The 23,118-nt window shown below is 43.9% G+C and overlaps 1 protein-coding gene across 2 annotated transcripts in view; it reads left to right on the top strand.

The window, feature by feature from the left end:
- Positions 1-23,118, top strand: part of LOXHD1 (lipoxygenase homology domains 1) — a 153,994-nt gene that overhangs the window by 104,993 nt on the left and 25,883 nt on the right. For both annotated transcript variants that reach the window (XM_032095893.1, XM_032095892.1), the window contains 5 exons: positions 75-283; positions 4,960-5,145; positions 8,088-8,215; positions 12,074-12,191; positions 20,282-20,459. In XM_032095893.1, the coding sequence (XP_031951784.1) occupies positions 75-283; positions 4,960-5,145; positions 8,088-8,215; positions 12,074-12,191; positions 20,282-20,459 (819 nt within the window). The remainder of the gene's footprint in view (positions 1-74; positions 284-4,959; positions 5,146-8,087; positions 8,216-12,073; positions 12,192-20,281; positions 20,460-23,118) is intronic.

The following is a 23,118-nucleotide window of genomic DNA, read 5'->3' as shown; positions in this document are numbered from 1 at the left end:
CCTGGTTTTATCAAGTCTTGTACAAGTGCTTATGTGTGTGGGTTTTCTGATGAATAAACCTCTCTTTGTCGCAGTGATCCCGTACCACATCACTGTCACGACAGGCACGGAGTACGACTCCAGCACCGACAGCCGCGTGTTCATCATCATCATGGGCCCGCAGAAAGTGCAGACCGAGAGGCTGTGGCTGGATCTCCCAGAAGGAAAGGATGAATTTGCAGATGGCTCTGTGGAGAAATTCTCGGTTTGGGGCCTAGATGTTGGGGAGATCAAAAAAGTGGAGGTATGTTGTGAATGCAGTGCGAGTGCTGGAGGCGTATGAAATGTGTGGCCAAAGAAAGCACGTGGTTCTCATATTCTTAGCAGAGAAGGAAAGGCTCTTGGGTCTAAAAGGAATGTAAACAGGACTGTGCTGATGAGATTTCGCATGTGTCTCAACCTGTCAATAAGTATGCTTTACTTCGCATAAAACCAGGATCCTTGTGAGGTGGAAGATAATTATGAATTGTAAAGAAGTTGTAACATGTCCCAGTTTTGTCCCATCTCTGGCACTGCTTTTTCTTACTCAGTGCCTTCTATTGCCAGATGCAGTGAAGCTTCCCAGGATGCAGTTCTCCATTGGTCTTTTTCCTAGTTGATTTTTTTCACTACTTACAATTGGGTTTCATAAATTGTGAGGAACACATCTTGTATAATTTCCTAGCTAACCATGAAAATTGTTTTCACAGCTTGGAGGACACAGGCTTAGAGAAGAAAATTAATCATAATTTGTAAGTAATGTGCACAAATAGATTTCGATACAGGAACCATTTTTTCTGTTATGGCTCAGGGAGACACAATTTGCATAGACTTTCCATCACTGGGCTTAAACTTCACATGAATATTCCAGAGTGTTTGTGTACATCATTCTTTTTTCATATGGCAGTTCCAACTCTTGAAAGCTTGCTCCATCCCCTCAAGTACTGAAACCCACAGCACCTGAGGAAAAGAGGAGCCTATTTAATCTTATTTTTACACCTATCCCTCTGTGGAAGTAAACCTGCCTGTTGATGTGTGTGCTTGTATAATTGGAAAGAGACAAGAAAGAGAGAGAAATCATAACTAATAAGAAAATCTTTGCATCTGTATGTTCTGTTGTTGCAGCTGAGAGACTGAGTCACTTGCGCTACCTTTCACTCAAGCAATGAAGTCTGACATCTTGAGAAATCTCTGTTACCAGATTTGAGTTTATTATCATGACATTTTCTTAATGCACTCCAAGTGCCTGGTTTCTATGTGTATGTGGCGCTTTCTGTCTAGCCCATCTTGAGGTCAAACATTGATAGTGAAGCAAGTGTACCAATCCTTCTCTTCCAGCCAGTGCACATGTGGAAACAGCCATGGAGTGGGACAGAGAGGAAGGAAAATGACAGTATCACTCCTCAGTGTCAGAGACAGGAAGAGAAGCCTGAAGAAAGAAATAGAAAGGGGTGCTGGAAAAGAGACAGTGAAAAGGGTAGGGAATGGGTAGAAAACAGAAGAAAGTAGGAGAAGACACTTTGAAATAGGCAGAGGCAAGGCAAAAATTAATTTGAAAAGGAATACAAGTGGGAAAGAAGATAAAAGGTTGCAAATCAAATGTAGAGAGATAGAAAAAGAAATAATGTATATCTTTCAAGCTGGTGATGTTCTTCTGCGCTCTTTCACCCCTGTACTCAGTGATCTCACCAATCTGCTGTCTCACCCCTGGCTCAATTTTCCCTTCTGGTTTGTAACTCCCCAGCTTGCAGCTGAAGGAGCCACCTGCTCCTGGCCTTCTGCCTTCCTTCATGCAGTGCTCTCAGCTTGGAAGGACCCTTCTTTTGGACCTGTGTCCCAGCAATGACACCGATGTGCTAGTCTGCCGTGGTTGCCATGGCATCAGTCCGCATTTTCCTTCTAGAAAATTGCAGTGCTCAGGGACATTGCAGAAAATTGCTAGTTATCTACTTGGGAAAAGTGAGGAACAGTTCGTTCTTGGATTTGGCATTTGTCTGTTTGTGTAGAAGGTGAAAAGTTCTGAATATGAGTTACCATGTGAAAATAGCATGGTATGAGGATTAAGTTTCCAGGAGCCCCCTGTATAACCCAGGCAGCAGACTGTACCATTTATCAGGACTGTGAGATTTGCAGTCTGATGCTACTTTTAGTTTGATATTATGCTCCTGCTACACATACACTCCACTGAAAGCAGAAAGAGTGGAACACAAAGTAATTTGAAAGGGGCCCGTTTATTCCTGTCTTGTAAGCCTACAGATACAATATTTACTACTGGTGTACTTTAATAGACACGCTGACATGAAAATAAGTAAGACAAGTTATTTGGTGTAGACACTTTACACTGTGTTTTCAAAATAAGTTTTAATATTTCTTCTCCTAATGAATGAAAATATCTCTGTTCTTAGACTGTTGTTGCTGCAGAGAGACACAGGTGTGTCTAGGAGAGGCTGCATTGGTTTGTTTTTATAAACCTCTTCTGGTTCAGAGCCTTTCTCCATCATGAACACAGAGAAAAATCAGGGACACACGAATGTTGCAGGTGCAAGTCCACTCCCTCAGTGACTAGGGACCTGACCCTCAGGTCTCCCTAGTATTCTCTGAACCTTCTTTCCACAAAAATTCTTTCAGATTTTCCCCCTGCCACTGTGTTCAGTTTCTATGTGATCGTGAGCTGCTCAGTATAAATTGTGCATCACAGTCTCAGGGATGTGCAGTCCCTCAAGGACAGTAGGAACAAGTTACAAAAGTTTTCAAACAGCCCAAGCAAGGATCTACCTGCCTTTGAAATTCTGTCATTCTAATTTAGGTCAAACATCTCAGCCCAAACCTCTTACTGTGATATTGGTGTGCACTTCCAGGCTACACTGCTGGTGTGGCCATGGCTTGGCATTATTCAGTGTATTGTCATGGTCTGTCTAAAGACTTGCCTGGAATTGAAAGTCAAATCCTGATGCTCTGCTCCTAAAGTCCAGCCATAGGCAAGACTTGGCTGACACTGATTGAATTTGTCCCAGAATTTACATTGTTCCTGAGGTCCTTGGAAATCTGCTCATGCACAGGTTCTCCAAGGCAGCTGGATGCACATGTTGTTCCCTTCTGGCTGTCGCTGCAATCAAAGAAGTTGAAGTTTGCTGTGAAAATGTGGCATCCTAGCAATGTCTTGGAATGATACTTTGCCCAGGGAAGCTGTGGATATCCCATCCCTGGAAGTGCCCAAGGCCAGGTTGGACGGGGCTTGGAGCAACCTGGGATAGTGAAAGGTGTCCCTGCCCATGGCAGTGGGGTTAGAATGAGATGGGCTTTGAAGTCCTTTGCAGACCAGACTGTTCTATGACTCTATGATGTGGGCAGGTGGGGGTGTGCTATGAACCCAAAAAGACCAGCAAACTTTATTAGGCTCAGTAGGATTTTCCCTCCAGCTGCTTTGTCCCTGCTTCACTACAGAGCCACGGCCCTGAACTTTCCCCGCTGTCTCATCCATACCATCCTGCAACAGACCTGCACAAAAACTCTGACTTTGGGCTTGGAAACACTCAGCCAAGCTGGCAGAGAGGGAATGGGAAGGCAAGTGTTATATTCCCATTCACCTCACACGCCAAGAATCGGAGGATTAATGCATCCATTGTAGACTTGAATTTCCCTAGTGGTTAGCTCTAATTTTCTGCAGCTGCACAGACGTTAGTACAGTAATAATACTCCTAATAGCAGTGATGACTGAGACCATCAGACAGAAAAGATCACTTGTTTTTTGGGAAAAAAATAGATACCACAGATATATCACCCTAGATTAATCTGTTATTAAAAATTGCTTTCTGAGCCTCCCTAAATATCCTAATAATTTAAAAACAAAAACCAGTGAGAACTAAGGACCTCATTTTCCCAGAAACTACACAAACACTTTCTCTGAAAATAATGAAGTGCAGGTAGGTCTTCTATAGGCAGGTAGCTCATTGGAATGACTGTCTGACCAAGGCTTATCCATCAACCTGGATGCATAATTTTGCTTCCAAGTCTGCCCCAGGTTGAATTGCCCACCTTCTTTAAGAGGGACACATGCAGGTTCTTTGAGAACTTACACTGTCAACATAGTTTTGCTGCTGATATACCTGCAGGAACACTGGCTCTTGACAGATTCAGCTCCTGGTGGGCTCTGGCTTTCATAAACTCATCCCTGCACACTTGTGCAATATCTCTGTATTTCTGCAGGACCTCTGCCCCTGCTGCCACCTCTAGTATTCTTCCTTTTTCCATTTAAATTTTGTCAGGAACTTGGTCATCCATTCAGGCTTGTGGCGTTTGTGTGACTTCCTGGTCTCCACGACAGATCATTCTTGAGGCTGGAATGTACCAGGAGGTGGTCCTTGAAAATCAACCAGCTACAGATGTAAGCTCCATCTGTTGTCTCCTGTACAAAGACAAGAGCTTTTGCAGTCTAAGGAGACGGGAAGAGAAACAGCCTCATACATTTAGTTCACTTCTGTGTGGATTTGTGAGGGAAGTGTTTGTAATAATACATGTGGGTGTTTGCTGAGCTGCATCTTTCCTCTTGGCTATAAAGCTTTGAATAATCACTTCCAAGCGTTGTGACAGAAGTGGAAAGGCTTATAAAGGTGGAAGAATATGTCTGCCGCCAACTGCAAAATGAGCATATAGAGGTTAATGGAGCAAGTGCAGATTAAGAAGAGACTGGACATGTTTTCATGTAAGTCAGTCCAGCCTACCTTGCTTTTTTTGAGACTGGCCTTCCCTCATGCACAGCAGCTGATGACCTGAGCTCCCTTCTCACAGCAATGGCACTGTTTCAGAGTTCCCTCCATCCCCTTGTGGAATGGTTTGTTGTGATGGTGTATGTAGACTTTGAGTCCTTCATTACTGGGTGAATCACCCTTGTCCAGAGAAATCCCCTTTCGCCAGGAGGTGTTTTCTCTCTGGCCCTTACAGGTGGGGCATGATGGTGCTACCCCTGAGAGCTGCTGGATGATGGAAGAGCTCAACATCGTCGTGCCCACCAAAGGCGTCACGTACAACTTTGTCTGCAAGTGCTGGCTGGCCAGAGACAAAGGTGACGGGCTCACATCACGAATCCTCAACATCCTGGATGCAGAATGTGTTAACATTGGCATCAAGGTAGGCACCAGGCTCACTTTGTGCCTTTAGCTGCTGCAGGCACCTCTACTGACATAGGTCATGTGTCAGCAGCTCTCAAACCTTGACTTTTGCAAGTGGCTTGATCTTTCTCTTTGCTTTCCTTTCCTATGTTATTTTATTAACAATATCTTTAGGCATGGTTTAGAATCATGATTGTTTAGAGCACTGGTTAGTGAGGCTGGCTGGATGCAGCCATGGCATAGAAGGAAGGGCAGGGCAGGTAGGACACAGTTCAGCAGCCTGTCCTCATCTTGTCACCCACTGAATCACCTGGTACCCATAAAGTGGGAGCACCTTCAAGGTGAAGGAATACTTCCAACTCATCAGATTAGAGCTGTGGAAATATCCTAATATTTTAATCTCTCCATACATACCAGATTTTTTAATAGGAGATAGGGAAACTAATTTGCTGGAATTTGTTGAAACATGAAAACAATTGTAAGCCTGATCTTTGGTGAGAATAACTGATTAAAGTTGAATCAGTGATGAATAAAACTCTATAGTCTTTCCATTCAAATATCTGAATTTTGAAGTAATATCTGCTATGCCGTATTTCAAACAAGTACAAATTGGAAAGCTGAGCTATGCTGATTTTGGATGTAAGATTTGTAGCAGAAGTAACAGTCTGGATGAATGTGAAAATAACACTGTGTTTAAATACCTGTGTGGCAATTTAAAATCTCTATAAATGTGCTTCTATTTACAGTCAGGTTACACTTTCATAGTACATTATTTTTCCTCTATGCTGCTCTTGATTCCCAAGCTAAAGATATTCTCCTGAAATCTTTGTTCCCCAGACATGCAAAAACTTGATAACATTTTTAGCATTTGGGAAGGATTCACCAAATTAATGCAGATTTCAGTGGTGGAATTGACCTAAGAGGGTATAAAAACCTGCATCGCACTTAATACCAAGGTTAAAACCAATCTCATAAAAATGTCCCATCTGTCATTTAACCTCCTGGATGAGATTTCCAAACTCCTATTGGTGAGCTGATGCCTTGCCTGTAGATTGAAGTGGATGTTAATGAAGACTTATGTTCAGTCTTCCTTTAAAAGCACAATCCTGAATATTTATTTTCATAAGCATGCCCAAAATAGACACTATTTTAGGCAAGAGACATCTAACTACAATTTTTTTTCCTATGATGTTGGGCCAGAAACATGATGGGAAATTTGAAGGAAATCTGGGGAGATGCTTGGGACATGAAACCAGAAGTGAGCATGTGACTTTCTGATCAGTCTCCTAGTTGAGGGAATCTGGGACTGTTCCCTCATAAAGAGCTGTAGTGAGAAACTGAGTCTTACAGGTTTTCTTAGAGTTTAAAGAAAACTGATATGTTTAGCATCATTGGGAAGATTAACACTTTTCTTTTTTTTCTATTTTTTTTCCTGCCTGGCTTTTGTACAGCTGTATGTATCCATTCAACTTAATTTTCTTCTTGGCTTGATATTCCCTCTTTTTGCTTTAAATTGAGTATTTGCCTTCCCATACATCAAGAAATTACTCAGTGTCCACCACAGTCATTAAAAGCCTTCAATGCATTGGTAAAAGAGTTCTTCTTCTCCTTCCTACAAAAAATAGGATGCATTGCTAAGATTTAAAATATGTATGGATGAATATGTGATCAGCAGATTACTCAGGTTGAAACAAACGTGAAAAATCATTTTTTTTATATTATGTTATTCCTTTGCACTGTTTATTTATGTGACAGCCAAAATTCAGGCCAGTAAAACTAGCCTAGCAGCGCACTATTTGAAATATATTTTTGGGGGACTGTTCCTTGATATTCTTCCACGTCTTAATTCCAGAAGTCTCGCTACCATGGCTATGATCTTCAAAGCATCTAAGTGGCCTAGAAGTCTTAAAAACCCTGAGAGCTGCTGGGAATTGCACATTTTTAAAATATTTATTCTAAGTCTTATTGTTCCCATGTCAGGAGAAAAGAACAAATTTAGGCTAATTAGGTGAAAATTATAAAAAACATCTTTTCACACACTGGCATGCCTTCAGTGCACACAAGGTCTGGGAGGACTCTGCACCTGATGCAGCAGCGAGCATCCACTTGGAGAGCAGCATAGCTGAACTTTGTACCACAGAGAGTATTCTGATGTCTAAACTTCCAAACTATTAGTGATATTGGAATGAACATTGCCCAGATGAACACTGAACTTTTGGGGGAAACATTTTGCAGACAAGAAAAAGAAACAATTGTTCTTCTGGGAGAATTTTTTTTTTAATTAGCAAGAGTTTGGTGTAGTACGGAGGTCTGGAGTGCTGGAGGTCGCCAGGGACAGGCACTGATAGCAGAGGGTTGGCGACCCAGCTATTGATGTGATGGTTGTGACACCTTTGAAGAAGCAGCTTAAGAGATCTTCATCACTGGTGTTGCAATAGGACAAGGGATAATGGGTTTAAATGGAGGGAAGGCTGACTTGGATTAGATAAAAGGAAGAAATTTTTTACGCTGAGGGTAATGAGGCCCTGGCACAGTTTTCTCAGAGAAGCTGTGGCTGCCCCTTCCCTGGGAGTGTCCAAAGCCAGATTCAACAGGGCTTGGATCAACCTGGGACAGTGGAAGGTGTCCCTGCCCATGGCAGGGGGTGGGAATGGATAGGCTTTAAAGCCCCTTCCAACCCAAACCATTCTGTGGTTCCGTGATTCAAATGTTGTCACAATTAATGTGTCTCTTTCAAGGCTGAGAAACTCTGTAGAAAAGATCATAGATGGAAAGTCCTGTAGTGAGTTTTGATCTCTAACTTTACCTCTGAAAACAATGGTGTGGAGAGGAACCAAGAAGCTGTGTTGCAACATTTTCTGGCTAGGAAGTAGATTTCCAGGAAAGCCTGTTGCCCTGTTTAGCATGGGTTAAGGACAGCTGTTTAAATGAGGCTTTCTAATTGTTTCCAATCCTCACCAGATCCTCTACGAAGTCACGGTTGTGACTGGAGACATCGAAAGTGGTGGTACCGATGCCAGTATTTTCATGACTGTCTTTGGATCCAATGGGAATACTGAGGAGATGCTGCTGGAAAAAAATGGAGACAGGTACAGTAACTGTCATTTTTGTTGGTCAGAAGTGGAATGATGGCAGATTTTAGTGTCAAGTCAAGAAGCACTCAGGGCTTTGATCATGGCTGATCACTGAAACACAAACCTTTATTCCCACTGACTTTATAGATTCAGACCTGGGCCCCCTGTAAGTGTTTCTGTCAGACATTTAGCAAAGCAAAGGAAAGGAGAGCCAGGGAAACCACCCTTTGACATTTGTACAAGTTTTGTCTAACCTGTTCCTCAGTGGCTTTAGAGATAAGCATCTTGAACAAAAGTATGAAGTCCTGCATTGTCTGCAAGAAGAGCTGTGAACATTGCCCAGGAGAGCACTGGAAAATGGATGGGTGGTGGCACAGAATGCTGGACTGCATGCCCTGATTTTACTGAAAAGGTGGAATCTCATGTTTTCTTCAGCAGAAAGAGCTAACAAACACTGTAACACTAGTCTGATGCCAAAAAAACTCACACATGTCACCACTCATCCACTTCCCAATGCTTTTTTGTTCCTTCCTAGCACCTTCCCTAGTACAGAAGGCTTTGGCATGCTCAAGAATGAACCATCTTTTAGCAACACCATGCTTAAATTTATTTAATTGACTAGCTCTGATCTTACTCAGCAAAGCATCTACAGAGCATCAGAAGGGCGGGAGCTTTTGGCCACACGGTTCAAGCTTAGCTTGCTGAGGGGATGCTGGATAACTGAAGATAAGGTGCACCTTGCATAGAGGTGTTTGCTCAGGGGATGTTTTACTTGAAGTTGTCGCTGCAGAGTGGGTGTCTGGACAAGCATAGCTAAGATTGAGAGCTTCATGTGTTTAGTTAGTAACAAGCAAAAGCCTTGTTTGTTGCGAAAAAAATGCAGCAGAGAGGTGCTGCTGACTAAAATATCTGTGAGAAACACAGCTGAGTCATGCAGAAAAACACAGATCCTGGTGCTGCTCCCCATCACAGAGGGACATCTGACAGGTGGGACAATGCTCCTGGTTTACCAGTGAGGGGGCCATCAGTGACACCTCTCTTACAAGACCCTGGGCAAGCAGGGCCTGTCTTCCACCGATTTAATCCTAACACTTAGTTCTAGTAGGTGGGAAAATGGACCACTGCTATTTGTAATCAGAAATGAAGCAGATTTCACATCTGGGTGCATCAACTAAAAATCTCTAAAGGGGATCAAGACATCTCCAGCCTCTCAGGAGCAGGGTTGCAGTCTTGCTGCATCTGGGGCAAGTCATACCCCTAAACTTTGTGGCCTCTAAAAACATACCCCATTTGTCTACATGGCTGGGATGGACAATCTCTGATCTAAGAGTATGAAAAAGCAATTGAGGAGAATTTAAAAGTCTCTATGTTATTAGTTGCTTGGGTTGTCATCTGACAGTAGAAGATCTGTGAAAGGTGTTGAAAAATCGCTGGGTCTGTGTGAAGAAGAAGGAAGTGTAAGGCACAACTCTTTTTATGTTAATATCCACAGGATGCACATCTCTGCTAGCTGGAGGTGCTCTGTATCACACTTCCAGCTGTACAGGGCTCTTGTCATCTCATTAGCACCCTCTGCACAGGACATTCATGTCCCCAAATTCACATGCTGTCTGTTTCCACACCACTGCCACCAGTGTTCATCCAGCTGCTAACAGCACAGGCTTTCCTGGCTCCTTTCCACATGGAAATCTCTCCAGCCCTTGTGCCAGCAGTGCAGAGATGGGTGAGAGCTACTGCAACCAAATGGTAAAAGACACTTCATCTTTATTGGGGCCATCCAGTGCCAATTCACTCACAGAAGCTTAGTGCATTACGAAGAACCGTCTGTCTAACCTGCCGCAGATTTAAGGCAATTTCTGCTACATTACTGTTATTACCAAGACCCCTGGGCAATGGAAATATTTATAAGGGCAGGCATGGAGAGGAAAGCTTAATGAAATCCTTTAGATAAATGGCTCAGTGTCCTGAAAAGGGAACAGTAGCAGTCAGCTTGTCTGGCTACTTCTTCCCTTCTCAATTTTTTTCAGGTTTATGTTCATCTTCATATAAATTAGGGATAGCAAAGGGCTTTTGGGTCCCCCAGTTTGTCACCTCAGCAATCACTTCCCTCTAGTACTTCTCTCTTGGAAGTAGCAGGTGAGTATCAGCATTACAAACTTCAAACAAGGCATTTGCTGAAGATAAATAATGTTTTATTTTGCTAGCAGACATTTTAGCTTAGAATTAGCTTAGCTCAGCCTGGAAAGCCTCAGAGTGAGAGATTTCTATGAAGCTTTGTAGGTAATAGTGATTGTAATAAAAACTGATCATAGTATCACAGGATAATTCAGACTGGAAGGGTCACACCTTTTTCTTTAATAGATGTGGAAATCAATCCAGTCCAGGGACAAAAGTACATTCTATTTCTCACAGTGAGACAGGCTGCCTCAGTATCCGGTACCACAGAAAGACAAATAAGAAGAAAAAGGCATTTTTCAAAGAGCAAACATAACCCTTAATAACTAGAAATGGACTGGGACCAAAATGTCCAGTCCAAATGCCTCTGGGAGTGCAGAGGAAGCAGTGCCTGGATGAAAACTGAGAGGCTCGAGCCAAACCTTATTGCTAACATCTGCAGCAATGCATGCTCAGATAATGGTGTGAGTACAATCGCATTCATCCTGCAGGGGGTAATCTGAACAGAGGCTGGTAAAGAAAATGGTTTTTTCTCCACATTCTGGCACTGCACAGCTATGGGAGGCAGCGGGCCTTGCCAGGAATGAGATATCATCATTATGGATTGCTTCTATTGTGGCAATGCCCACATCTTGCAGGGCTCTTCCCAAACCACTCAGCACACTCAGGTAATTCCCCCACAAGGAGGAGTTTGCATGAAGGAGAAACATCAACAGCGGAGTGGTCACCATGTGCTTGGTAAACCCTCTGGCTTTGGCTGCCATTCTCCTTAGCAAGGGTTAGATTTCCAACTCCAAGACCACAGCAGGTCTCCAGAGTATCTGGGGGGAAAACTTGAAGATACTTGCTCTGAACAGAGTAATATTGAGCCTGAGGCAGCACATTCACTGAGGCAATGCCAAGTGGGAGGGAAGGTGCAGTCCTAGCCAGTGTAATCTTCTGTGGAAAGCACATGTTAGCTGTTTTTTCCCTTCTCCTGCTTCCTGCTGATTGCTATGGATGAGCAGCTCCTGCACATCCTTGTGCCTGTACACGGCGGCCACGCACCGGGGACGGTCTTTCATGCAAGGTTACACAAACCCACCCTGGTTCTTACCACAGGCAGAGATAGTTTGCAAATCCAAATCCCCCAATTTCATCAGGTTGTTTTTTTCTCCATTCTAGCACAATTTGCCTGTGCTTACTAAACTTGGGTATTGGACACCGACCTGCAATCCCAGTGCCACATTTAGCTCAGCTGCAGCAACTGCCTCTCTCCACAGCAAGCACAAAGTTTTGTGCTGCACCTCAGAGAAAGGAGATGAGGCAAAATTATTTTGCCTTCTAGCTGGAGCGGACCAAGGACAGGCAAGTGGGCAGCTGCCAGGAGGGAGGCGATGTGCAGAAGCCTGACTGTGAGTCGCTATTGTTCTGGTTACAAACAGAGCAGTAATGTATGCTACAGACTGCCTGGAGCAGCTCCAGGTGGGCTGTGTTTTCCAGGGAAGGAGGAATCCCTGTCAAATCTGCACTGAGGTGTCTTGCCAACAGCACAGTAGCTGGTGATTGCAGCACAGGAAAGCTCAAGTCCAATAAAGAGCACTCATAAACTTTTGATTTGAGGCTGTTGGCAGGGCGAGGGCTCCGGCACGGGACGGAGACGCAGAGAGGCTGTAAAGCAGCAGCAACACAACCTCCTTGGTCTTCCAATCCCTGCAGGTTTGAGCGGGGCCAGGAGGACAGTTTCATTATGGAGATCGCTGACATCGCACCCCTCAGGAAGATGAGGGTCCGGACGGACGGGAAGGGGACGCGCCCGCACTGGTTCCTGGAAAGGGTAACGCACTCAGCATCGCGCGTCTGTCGCAGCATGTGTGTCCTGCAGCCTCTCACCCCCTGGCAAAGAGGAGAAAGACATCGAGTGATTAGTTTTTACTAATTTCCTACACTTTTTCTGTTCAGTTTCTCATGGTTTTTCCCTGCAGGAATTGAGTCAAGAAAGAAAAGAGCAGAGGGGAAAAGCTGTGTTGTAAATTTTTTTTATGGCGAAATCACCATGTTTGAAAGTGTTCAAAAGGCTTGTGGGTGTGGCACATCTGTGGGCTGTGGTTTAGTAATGATCACTGTGGTGCTGGGTTAATGGGTGGACGTGATCATACTGGACACCTTTTCCAGCCTAAATGATTCTATGATTTCACCACAGATTCTGCTGTTAGATCTCACTCTCCTTCCCTGCACGAGCCGTGGTTGGTCACAATATTTTCTGGTCCCTGGGATGTACCCTCAGCCCCTGCAGATCTCTGCCATGCGGGAATCCGAATCCATGGGAGGATGTCTGCCAGATAGAGACCCTGTGGGCTGGGTGGGATATTTCCAAATAATCCATCCATGCAGCTGTATCATCCCATCTCTCCCCTTTCCTTCTCCTCTAGCACACAGGCAGATTTCTTTCTTTTCTTGTCCATACAAGTAAGGTGTCATTTTTATCTTGCATTTTGAATGGAATATGTAAATTGATGGTATTTTTCCCTGATGTCCTACCTTGCACAAAGTACAGCATTTGCGTTTATCTTTGCTGACAAACCACCAGCTCCTTGTAAGGATCACCTCTGTCTGGGCAGTCAAAAGTAGTTTGCCTGCTGTGGGTCCCTATAATTATATTTCTAAGCGAGAAGGGGAACGCTGTGTTGATTCCAGACCATCAGATGTCATTAATGGAGAAACACATCTCTGCCATTTTCCTTTACCATGCTTTTCCTGTAGTTGATATCTTGCTGGATTTCTGTATCTTGACCTTTTTATGAGAACAGTTTAAGACCCAGCAGCTTAACCATGGTCAGGGGAACACTGCATGATTTTTTTAATCGGGTTCTTTATCCTTTTTGACTAGTTTACAGCAGTCTTTTTCCCGTAGATAATGTGTTTCTAAACACTGACCCTACAAAGCCACCAGTTTTCAGTGAAGTGATTAACTTCACTTTCAGAAGGGTTTCTGTGCTGCAGTACCATTTTTACTTCAGCATTTCCACTTCTAAATGTTTTCTCAGCAGCTGGGGAAGGAGGGGAACTGAAAGAGGGGGAATTCATGCTGGATGTTGGGAAGAAATTCCTTACTGTGAAGGTGGCAAAATACTGGCACAGGTTCTCCAGGGAGATTGTGGCTGCCCTGTCCCTGGCAGTGTCCAAGGCCAGGTTGGACAGGGCTTGGAGCACCCTGGGATAGTGGAAGGTGTCCCTGCCCATGGCAGGGGGTGGGACTGGATGAGTTTTAAAGTCCCTTCCAACTCTCTGATTCTATGATGATTCTTGTGCAGCTTCTCAAAGGATTAGACCTCCAGCACATGTCTTTAGAATAGATGCCACAGATGCACAGTTTTTCTCTCTGTGCCTGAGGAATAACTCAATCTGTTCTCTGATTTGATTCAGATGTCTTGGTCAAACTCTCTTTGTAATTTCTCACATGCTTTCCCCTGAGTTTTATAAATCGTATTCATATAAAATGAAATCAAATAAAGCTTATTCATCCAGAGACATTCCAGGTCTTCCAGTCATAAATCAGCAGCAGCACAAAGGCAAGGGATGGCTGAATCTTTAGTTGTGCCTTCCCACTTTCCTGTTCCCTACTCTGTCCAGGCATTCCAAAACCTCAGCCTGCTGGACTGTCCTACCAAAAGCAAAGCTTTCCCAGGGAAGTGGACAAAAAGGACTCTCATTTGGACCTACCCAGTGGGCTCATAGCCACCTTCCAGCTCTACAGAAGCACAGGTGGACCATGCACACAAGAATAGGTCTGGACAAGAGGCTTAAAAGAGGGCCTGAAAAAGTCAGGGAGAGCAACTTTTTACATGGGCTGATAGTGATAGGAGATAGTGTGACAGTTTTAAACTAAAAGAGGAGAGATTTAGATTAGATATTAGAAAGAAACTCTTGGCTGTGAGGGTGGTGAGGCCCTGGCACAGGGTGCCCAGAGCAGCTGTGGCTGCCCCTGGATCCCTGGAAGTGTCCAAGGCCAGGTTGGATGGGGCTTGGAGCACCCTGGAGTAGTGGAAGGTGTCCCTGCCCATGGCAGGGGGTGGAACTGGAAGGTCCTTAAGGTTGCTTTCAACCCATACCATTCTTTTATAATTCTATTATTTTAGAAGCTTATGAAAATTATGCCCATAGTTTCTATTTTTCTTAGATAAACAGATCACAGAGGATTTTCTAACGCCAGTAGAAGAGACGTAGAGAACTGTAGAGAACTGTATTTACGTAGAGAACTGTATTTATTGGTCTATTGTATTTATTTTCTTTCCCACCTTCCCTGAAAAGGTAAACACAGGATTTGCATTCCCAGAGAGAGAGTGGCTACAGAAGCATTCTGGAAGAGGGGAGGAAGGATTTGTGTTCTCTGATTTGTATTCCAGCCTTAGAAACTTACGTAGCCTGGTGTGACATGAAAACTGATCGGAGCCCATTTCCATTCCTGTCAAAAGTGCATATTAAGACTGCATAATGAAATACTTGTGGGGGTAGTGCTAAACTCTCAGACAGATGGTTCACAGTTAGTGCTAACTAGCACAGTGAAATGAGAAGCTAGATTAAGCCATCAACCCCGTAATTAACCATTTGTTGCTCCATTTATCTACATGATATTCTCAGTTTTCTTGTTCTATTAAGCTAACAATAAATGATCTTTTTAATTCTCTTGGTCTTTTGGTAAACTGTTGCTAGCATAATTTATACTGCTTTTAGTTCACCAGATACAGAAATGCATAAATACCAATTAAAATGCATGAATTATCAATGATTCTGTACACAGCCAAAAGATTCAATTTACAAGCAGACAAGTAGTCATATTTTTTTCTGTCTACATAAAGTACACTGAAATTTCATTCAGAATCTCAGTGAAGTAATGAACTTGGTGCTGAAAATTCAAACTGCACCACAAGTAGCAGTAAGTTTTAAATGCTGATGCCTAAACCTCTAGAGGGAACAAAATTTAATTAGTGATGTTTTGCGACAAAATGAACATTATTGATCATTACTATGCCCAAAAAGGCACCATGAATGTTCTCCAAAGCTGAGCAATGCTCTCTGATCAGACCACTGCTGGGAGAGACAGAGAATGTGGATCTTTTCCACTGACCTAATGCTGAATCTCATGTTCTTCCATATCAAGCTACCATGACACTGCTCTGTGTTTCTGAAAAATCAGGGAACAAAATCATAGAATCACAGAATGGTTTGGGTTGGAGGGTGCCTTAAAGTTCATCCCATTCCAATCCCCTGCCACAGGCAGGGACACCTTCCACTATCCCAGGTTGCTCCGAGCCCCATCCAACCTGGCCTTGGACACTTCCAGGGATGGGGCAACCACAGCTCCTCTGGGCACCCTGTGCCAGGGCCTCACCACCCTCAGCAAAAAAAATTTTGACTCTAATTAGGCAATTTATCTAAATGTGTGCTTTAGAAAGCTCTTCCTGGGATAGCTGGTTCCTCAGTCCCTGTGAAGATTTCACCTGCTCCCCAGTGTCTTTGCTGTGAAGTTGAAAATCTAGAAACAAGAAGGGATGAAAGCTGAGTGAAATAGCAGGAATTACGAGACTGTTGAATTCTGCAGAGTTGCTTCCCTCAGAATTTTAATGTTACTTTGTGCTGTCAAAGCCAGACAGATAAGAAGCTGCCTTAATGAAGCACTAATTGCATTGCATTCAAACGTCACAAGTAATCCTGCATGTGGGACTCGGTCTTTATTCAGTCCTTTCTCCTTTGTATAAAGGAGATTAAGAGAATTTGAGAATTATTATTGAGAATTGAGAATTATATAGTTGAAGCTTACTTTTGTTCTTCCGAAAAGAGAGAAGTCTTTGTTTTACAGTCAGAAGTTCCTGGGTTTAAGTGAAGAATAATGACATGCAACAGAAGTGTAAAATCCTGTGTTTGAACCTTTAAAGGTTCCAGGAGCTGTGTATTTTGGTGTCAGTGGAGTGGGGAACCCTGTGGACCATGTTTTACATGACATCTGGAAGAAGGCTGGATAGGGGTAAATCAAATAATTGGACTCAAACTTTTCCATTTCAGGAGACACAGTGCAATTAATTTCAAATTGTTGGTTTAAAGTTCCTGTCAACTACTGTATTTGCTTAGCTGCAAAGAAAATTATCAATATGTGATTCATATACACTCCTGCCACTTTCTTTTCATGCCTTAGTGTTCTACAGCCCAGTTAATCTCCTTGCATAATTAGCAGGGCAAGTTTGAGCTGAAAAGCACACTGGATGCCCACGGCAAGTTCTAGGTATCCTAAAAAAATAGCTTAGGTGCAATGTAAAATAGTGGTCTCATTGCCAAGCAGTAGCTAGTTAACTGGGAGGAACAGGCAGAAATTAAATATAGTCTCAGCTCAGCTCGCTGAGATGACTTTCTTGACCCTATGATTGAAACCAAAATCCGGCATCATCCTCTGTGTGTGCAACACCCACAAACATCTCCTTGCAGGATGGGATTTATTTTCTGCTATTTTAGTCACTGAAAAAGGCTACATTCAGCTTTCACCCCTTCCAACAAACTATTCAGGCTCCTTCTGTAGTCATGAGACAGATGGACCTGAGAGAGGGGGCGATGCCTTGAACAGCTCCTTACCTGCCCCCATTTTGGGTGGGATGTGAGGCTTCCCTGGGGATACCCAGGTCCCACCACTGACCACATGATGTGTTTGTGCTGGATGACCAGCATTTAGGGCGTCCACACAGGGTAAGTGAGGCAATGTACCCACATTGTGACCCAGCAGTCAGCCTGCCACTGCTGCTGCTGCTTCTGTGTCCCTGGCTGTGATCACAGAATCGTAGTTTGGGTTGGAAATTACCTTTAAAGGTCATCTCGTTCCAACCTTCTGCCATGGGCAGGGACACCTTCCACTATGCCATGTTGCTCCAAGCCCCGTCCAACCTGGCCTTGGACACTGCCAGGGATCCAGGGGCAGCCACAGCTGCTCTGGGCACCCTGTGCCAGGGCCTGCCCACCCTCACAGACAGCAATTCCTTCCCAATATCCCATCCAGCCCTGCCCTCTGGCACTGGGAAGCCATTCCCTGTGTCCTGTCCCTCCATGCCTTGTCCCCAGTCCCTCTGCAGCTCTCCTGGAGCCCCTTTAGGCCCTGCCAGGGGCTCTGAGCTCTCCCTGGAGCCTTCTCTTGTGCAGCTGAACACCCGCAGCTGTCCCAGGCTGGCTGCAGAGCAGAGGGGCTCCAGCCCTGCAGCATCTCGGCGGCCTCCTCTGGACTGGTTGCAGCAGCTCCAGGTCCTTGTGCTGTTGTTCCCCAGGGCTGGGGCAGCTCTGCAGGTGGGGTCTCACCTGAATGGGGCAGAATCCCCCCCTCCCCTGCTGCCCACACTGGGGATCAGCCCAGGATAGAGTTGAATTTCTGGGCTGATATCCCTTGGGAAAAAAAATGGTCATAAAATGAATCTCTTCCCTATCTGCTCCTCCTGTATCACCACCCCAGAACAAGATATCAGGGGCAGGGCTCTGTTTCTGTCCTTACTGCTTACAGGAGGGTGCATACAGATGCAATCACACATCCTGGGTGAGGGGCTGAGGATGGAAAAAGCTGGAATTTTGCTCCAGCAGTTTTAGTAGCCAGACATTTTTTTCTCAGACAGCATCTGGAGCGCTGAGCATGGGCTGGGTATTTGTGAGAGGCCTGACCTCTGTGTCTGTGAGTGCTCTCCGGATGACAACTCTAATCTGCTTCTATCCCCACTGCTTCCCTGACAATTTCCTGCAAGCTTTGCTCAGGACATTTTGCTACTAACAGTGTCACTGTCATTCCCAAGAAGGGCAGAGGTACTGCTGGCTGAACCTTTTCCAGCATAGAGTTCACACACTGGGTTGGGGGAAAAAAAGACATTTTCAGTCACCCTGATATGGCCCACAATTCCATTTTGTGAATTTTAGCCAAAGCAAACTTTCTGGGTTGGACTCCTAAGAGGATGCAGGCATTCTTGTTCACACATCCTTGAGAGAGGACACTTCTGTGCCCCAGCAGAAAGGCCACCAACCGGGGTGGGGGAGACCTGATTTCTGCTTGGTTCAAAGCAAGGGCTTGATGCAATATCTCTTGGCTCACAGAAGAGTTTTTTTGACCACAAAGTAATAGTGTCACTGGCTATGAATAAGCAGCTTTTTAGAAAAGTGGGACATCTTCTACCTCCAAAAATGTCCCGTCCCCCTGGGACAGGGGGGTGAAGGTGCTGTGTTACAGATCCCTCTTTAGCATCAGGCAGAGCGAAAACCCCAGATGAGTGTCCTACCCACAGAACCATTCAATGCACAAATAGCGTGGCTTACTGCTCAGCTTTGGTGTAGCTGCTGCCCTCTTTGAAACAAACTTTTATAATCTGGAGCAATATGCTTCTTTCGAAGTGATAAAGACTCCAGGAAGGCCAGGTTGGGGTCAACAGAAGGCCGCGAGCTGGGACACCTGAAGTTTGAGGACAGAATTTGAGCACATTGTATCTTGAGATAAGTTTTACTAAGTTTTTTTTCTTAGGCTGATATATGAGCATGCAGTGGAAGGGCACTGAGGTGGTGAGGGCCTACATGGCACACCAGGAAAGGCTGAGGAAAATAGTTTTTAAGCCATGACAGGCTTAAAAACTTGAAGAGAGGTTACAGAAACCATTGATCCAGACTTTTCGCAGAGGTGGACAGTGAAAAGGCATGAGGCAATGGACACAAGTTGCAGTGAGGAAAGCCCTGATCAGACATAAAGAATAAAATCTTCCCAATGAGAATGGTGCAGCCCTGGGATGAGGACTCAGAGTGCCTGGGGAATCTACACCCTTGAAGATTTTCACAGCTCGGTCAGACATTGCTTTGCAGTTAGCCGTGCGTGGAGCAGTGGGTGGAACCATACACCTGCAGGCATCCCTTTTAATGTAACATTTCCCACCACTCCTGATTAATTCCTCCCTAGTATTATGCCACGCTTCTCTGACACGTCTGGGCTCATGTTTCCATGGTCTTGGCAGAGGCAGTGTTTGCTGATGCACTGCTACACACGGGTACAGTCTCTGTTTCTCTTAGATGGTAACACAAATGGCAATTTACAGCGCTGTCTCCTGCCTTCCCTTCAGCTCCCCCAATTTAGTGAGAACTTATTGCTAGTTTTTTGCTCTAGGCAGGTGTAATGCTTTTCTCCCACCTGACTGATGCTCCACTGAGCCCACATCCAACAAGAGACATAAAGGTGGGTATTTTATTAGGCATTTGTTGGAGTAACTTGTTGAGCTGCTCTGAATTCATTCCCATTCTGTTCTTATCACCACGGCATCTGAGCTGCTTCCATGACATGTTAGATAGCGTGACTAATATCTGTTGCATACTGTTTGTTCTGTCACCTTTTCCCAGAGGGAGAAGTGTGTGAAATATTAAGTTTTGCTGGCCTAATTTTATCTTGTGCCTTGTTTTAACTTGTTTGGGCTTGGTTTGTGTCTCTCTACAACAATTTCTGCATGTTCACTCAAAGGAAGGCAGGCAAAAGAAAAATGCTGGGTGCTTCAAGGAGAGGTAGTGATGTTTTTAATAACTCTGTTACTTTTTTGGAGCGAATTCCATGCTGGCTCACAGGAGAGGTCTGACTCTCTTAGAGACGAGCTTTATCTATAACTTAGGTCAGAGGAGCAAATTTCTCCCTTTGCTTTGCCCCAGGGTTGAAAAAGCTTTATAGCACTATGAAGACCGTTTTTCAGGGCAAGCCAGAACAGCAAATACTGTCCACAGGAGAGAGTTCCATTCATCCCAGAAGAGCTCAGTATGGCCTTTGGAGCTGCGGCCAAGCTCTCCCCATGTCCTACCAGATCATGCACTTTCTAAGTTTAACATTTGCCCTCATTCAAATAGTAACCAGAGTAAGTTTTTTTCCCCCATTTTGGCTCTTCACAGATCACCCTGAAGAATCTTACTAATCAAGAAGTGGCCACATTTACCTATGGGGATTGGCTGTCCAAGCTGAAAAATGACAAGGGAAGCTTGGTGAGTGAGATGCCAGCTTTCATAAACGACGAGCAGATGATGGAGGACACCACATACACTCTTCAGGTTAAAACCAGTGACATTGGAGGTTGGTCCTTGCTAGATATTTTATGACTTTTACAGTATGAAGTGTAGTTTTTAGCAATGGAAAAAAAAATATATCTGCTTCATTTGAATTTACATTTTAAAAAACATAGTTTAGCTGGAATACAATCATTTTGGCTGGCTGTTCACCGGAGTTATTCTGAGAAACTCATTCTCTTCTGAGCTCTGGGCATAACATATTTAGACACAAGGCCCAGCTTTGACTTGTCTTTGATTCCTCTGAAGACACCTTAACAGAAACTATTACCAGATGAAGTTATAGAGGTCAGCAGCCACATTTTTCTTTTTTGGTCAGGTCCATCCATGTAGGGTGGTCAGAGCTGGTGTGCTTCAGGTTTTCAGTCAGCACTGTCTGCCTTGCCCAGAGCAGATAGCAATAATTCACCCACCTTTTCAAAGTGTTTTGAGAGCATTTATCTCAGGCTGTTATAAAACATCCTTAAATGCACACCAGATAGAAGAAGTGGAACAAAATATACAGAAAGCTGCAGAGCTTCAAGAGCCAAGAAATGGGGTTTCAATGTCATTTCCTGGGATCAGTGCCTCTTTTCATGGGAAGTTTTGTCAGGCTGCTGGATGAAAGCTGCAGCCACATACAAGGGGTCTCGTGCCAAGAGGGCGCAATCCAGACATTGTCTTGAAGACACCTTGTTTCAAAGGTTGGTCCTCAAGTGAGATTCTGTCACACCAGTTCACATAACCACCTCCTGACCTCTAAATCTCTTTCATTTTTTTCTTTTGTTACTTCTTTTTTTTTTTTCCCCCCTGGTTTTATCAGTGGTAATTTATGCAGCTTCTGAGGTATGATCTAAGAATATCAAAATTTCCCTGGCAGAGCACCTTTGAGCCACCTCACCATTTCTTATCTATCTTCTCTGCCGGCTGCTTGTCTGAAAAACATGTAGTGAAATACAAAAAACAAAAGAGAGAGAGAGAGAGAGGAAGATTTGTTTATGTATCTGGCCATCCATCTAATATAGTAGTAGATCTTTCTGTGACCTTTTTTGTGAAAACCAGTCCTAACTCAAAGGCGATGGAAATAGAAATGAGAGGAGAATAGAAAATGACAGCAGCAGCAGACAGATCTGCCCTTCCCATTGAATGAAGGATGACGGGTATTAATGAAGAAACATTTTATTTCATTATGAACAGCGACAACCAGTAGGAAAGAGCAGATTACAGAGAGGTTTCAGGGAGTCTGTTTGTGATTAGATCACACAGCTCACTGACAAAGTGCTGAACTTTATCCAGCTTATCTAAAGCAGGTGCAAGTCATGAACCATCTTCCCTTTTTGATCATTATGTATTCCACAATTACTCCTGGTTGGACCAATTCAGGAAGAAAGACATTTTATCCTTGGCAGTGTTTAAACACATTATATCATCTCCTGCCACGCTGACATTGTCGAGGAGCAGCAATACTGCACAAGGACTGGCATCAAATGTGTTTATTTCTAGGTATAAAGCTTTTCTTTGCAATGGCTTTCAACTTTCCAGTGCATAAGAGTCACTGAAGGAAAAAAATAAAGCAGGCAAAGTAATCTCAGCTATTTGTCATTCTCCAAAAAATTTTATTTCTGGTTTTACTTCCTCCTAATCTAGACCATCCCTGGTCAATTCATCTGGGAGAGAAGAGTCTTCATCAGTGGTCTGGATAACATTCCTGAGGGTCTCTCCCTCTTGAGTTTTTCTTCATCAGATTCAGACAGAGACTGCATGATTAAGTCAGGCTATATGGCTAAAATTAGGGAAAACGAATCCCACAAAGAATATCCTGCAGCAAACTAGAAAGTATAAGCTATTTCCTCCCCACCACATACATGTGTTTAACAACAGCGTTGTTTTACCTTTCCCTCAAATAAACCTTTAAGCCACAGTTTGGCTTTTGCAAAGTCACTCTACTCCAGTGATTATTTAACCTGCAGAGGTTGCAACAGGGAAAGACTCCACTCTGCAAAGCTCATCACCTCTCTTCCACCACCAGCAGTACCTCAGACGGCTCTCAGCCTACACACAGATAAGAAGAGGTTGTTAGGGCATACACCCCCCAAATCAGATGGGTAATCTTTGGTTAAATCTAGGTCTTGATTTTAGATGTAAAGCACAATTGGATTTTCTTCAAGGCAGGACTCATAGACATTGATGCAATATAGCCAGACCACCTGATGGCTTTTTCTGAGGCACAGAAACGTCCTCTGGCTGGTTAATTTTTACTTTTGCTATGCAGGCATCACATACATGGTAATGCAGTAAAGATGGAGAGTGAATAAATACTGCTTTCTCATTTTCCAACCATTAATGAAGCAGAAGGTTTTTATCTCTGCTGTTATAAGATTAATTAGGATGTTGTCAGCTCAATTCCAACCTACAAATTACATAATTTAGGACAGTTGGTGTCAGTTCCTAGTGCCTTATTCCAGATCTTTGTTATGTCAAAAGAAGGAAATTCTTTGGCCTCAGAAGGCTGTGACTCAGGCCCAGAGAGTTTGTTTAAAAATGAAGCATCTGCTCAGTAAGAATCATATAATCATAGAGACTTCCGTTGAAAGGGTCCTCTGGAGGTTATTTCACCCATTTTCCTGCTCAAAGGACTGTTGTCAGCTAAACTTTGGACATCTCCAGGGATGGTGATTTGCCACCAC

Source organism: Corvus moneduloides, chromosome Z (genome assembly GCF_009650955.1).
Source record: "Corvus moneduloides isolate bCorMon1 chromosome Z, bCorMon1.pri, whole genome shotgun sequence".
NCBI classification, from domain to species: domain Eukaryota; kingdom Metazoa; phylum Chordata; class Aves; order Passeriformes; family Corvidae; genus Corvus; species Corvus moneduloides.
The sequence above is the reverse complement of the archived record's forward strand: the minus strand, read 5'-3'. Positions and strand labels throughout refer to the sequence as shown.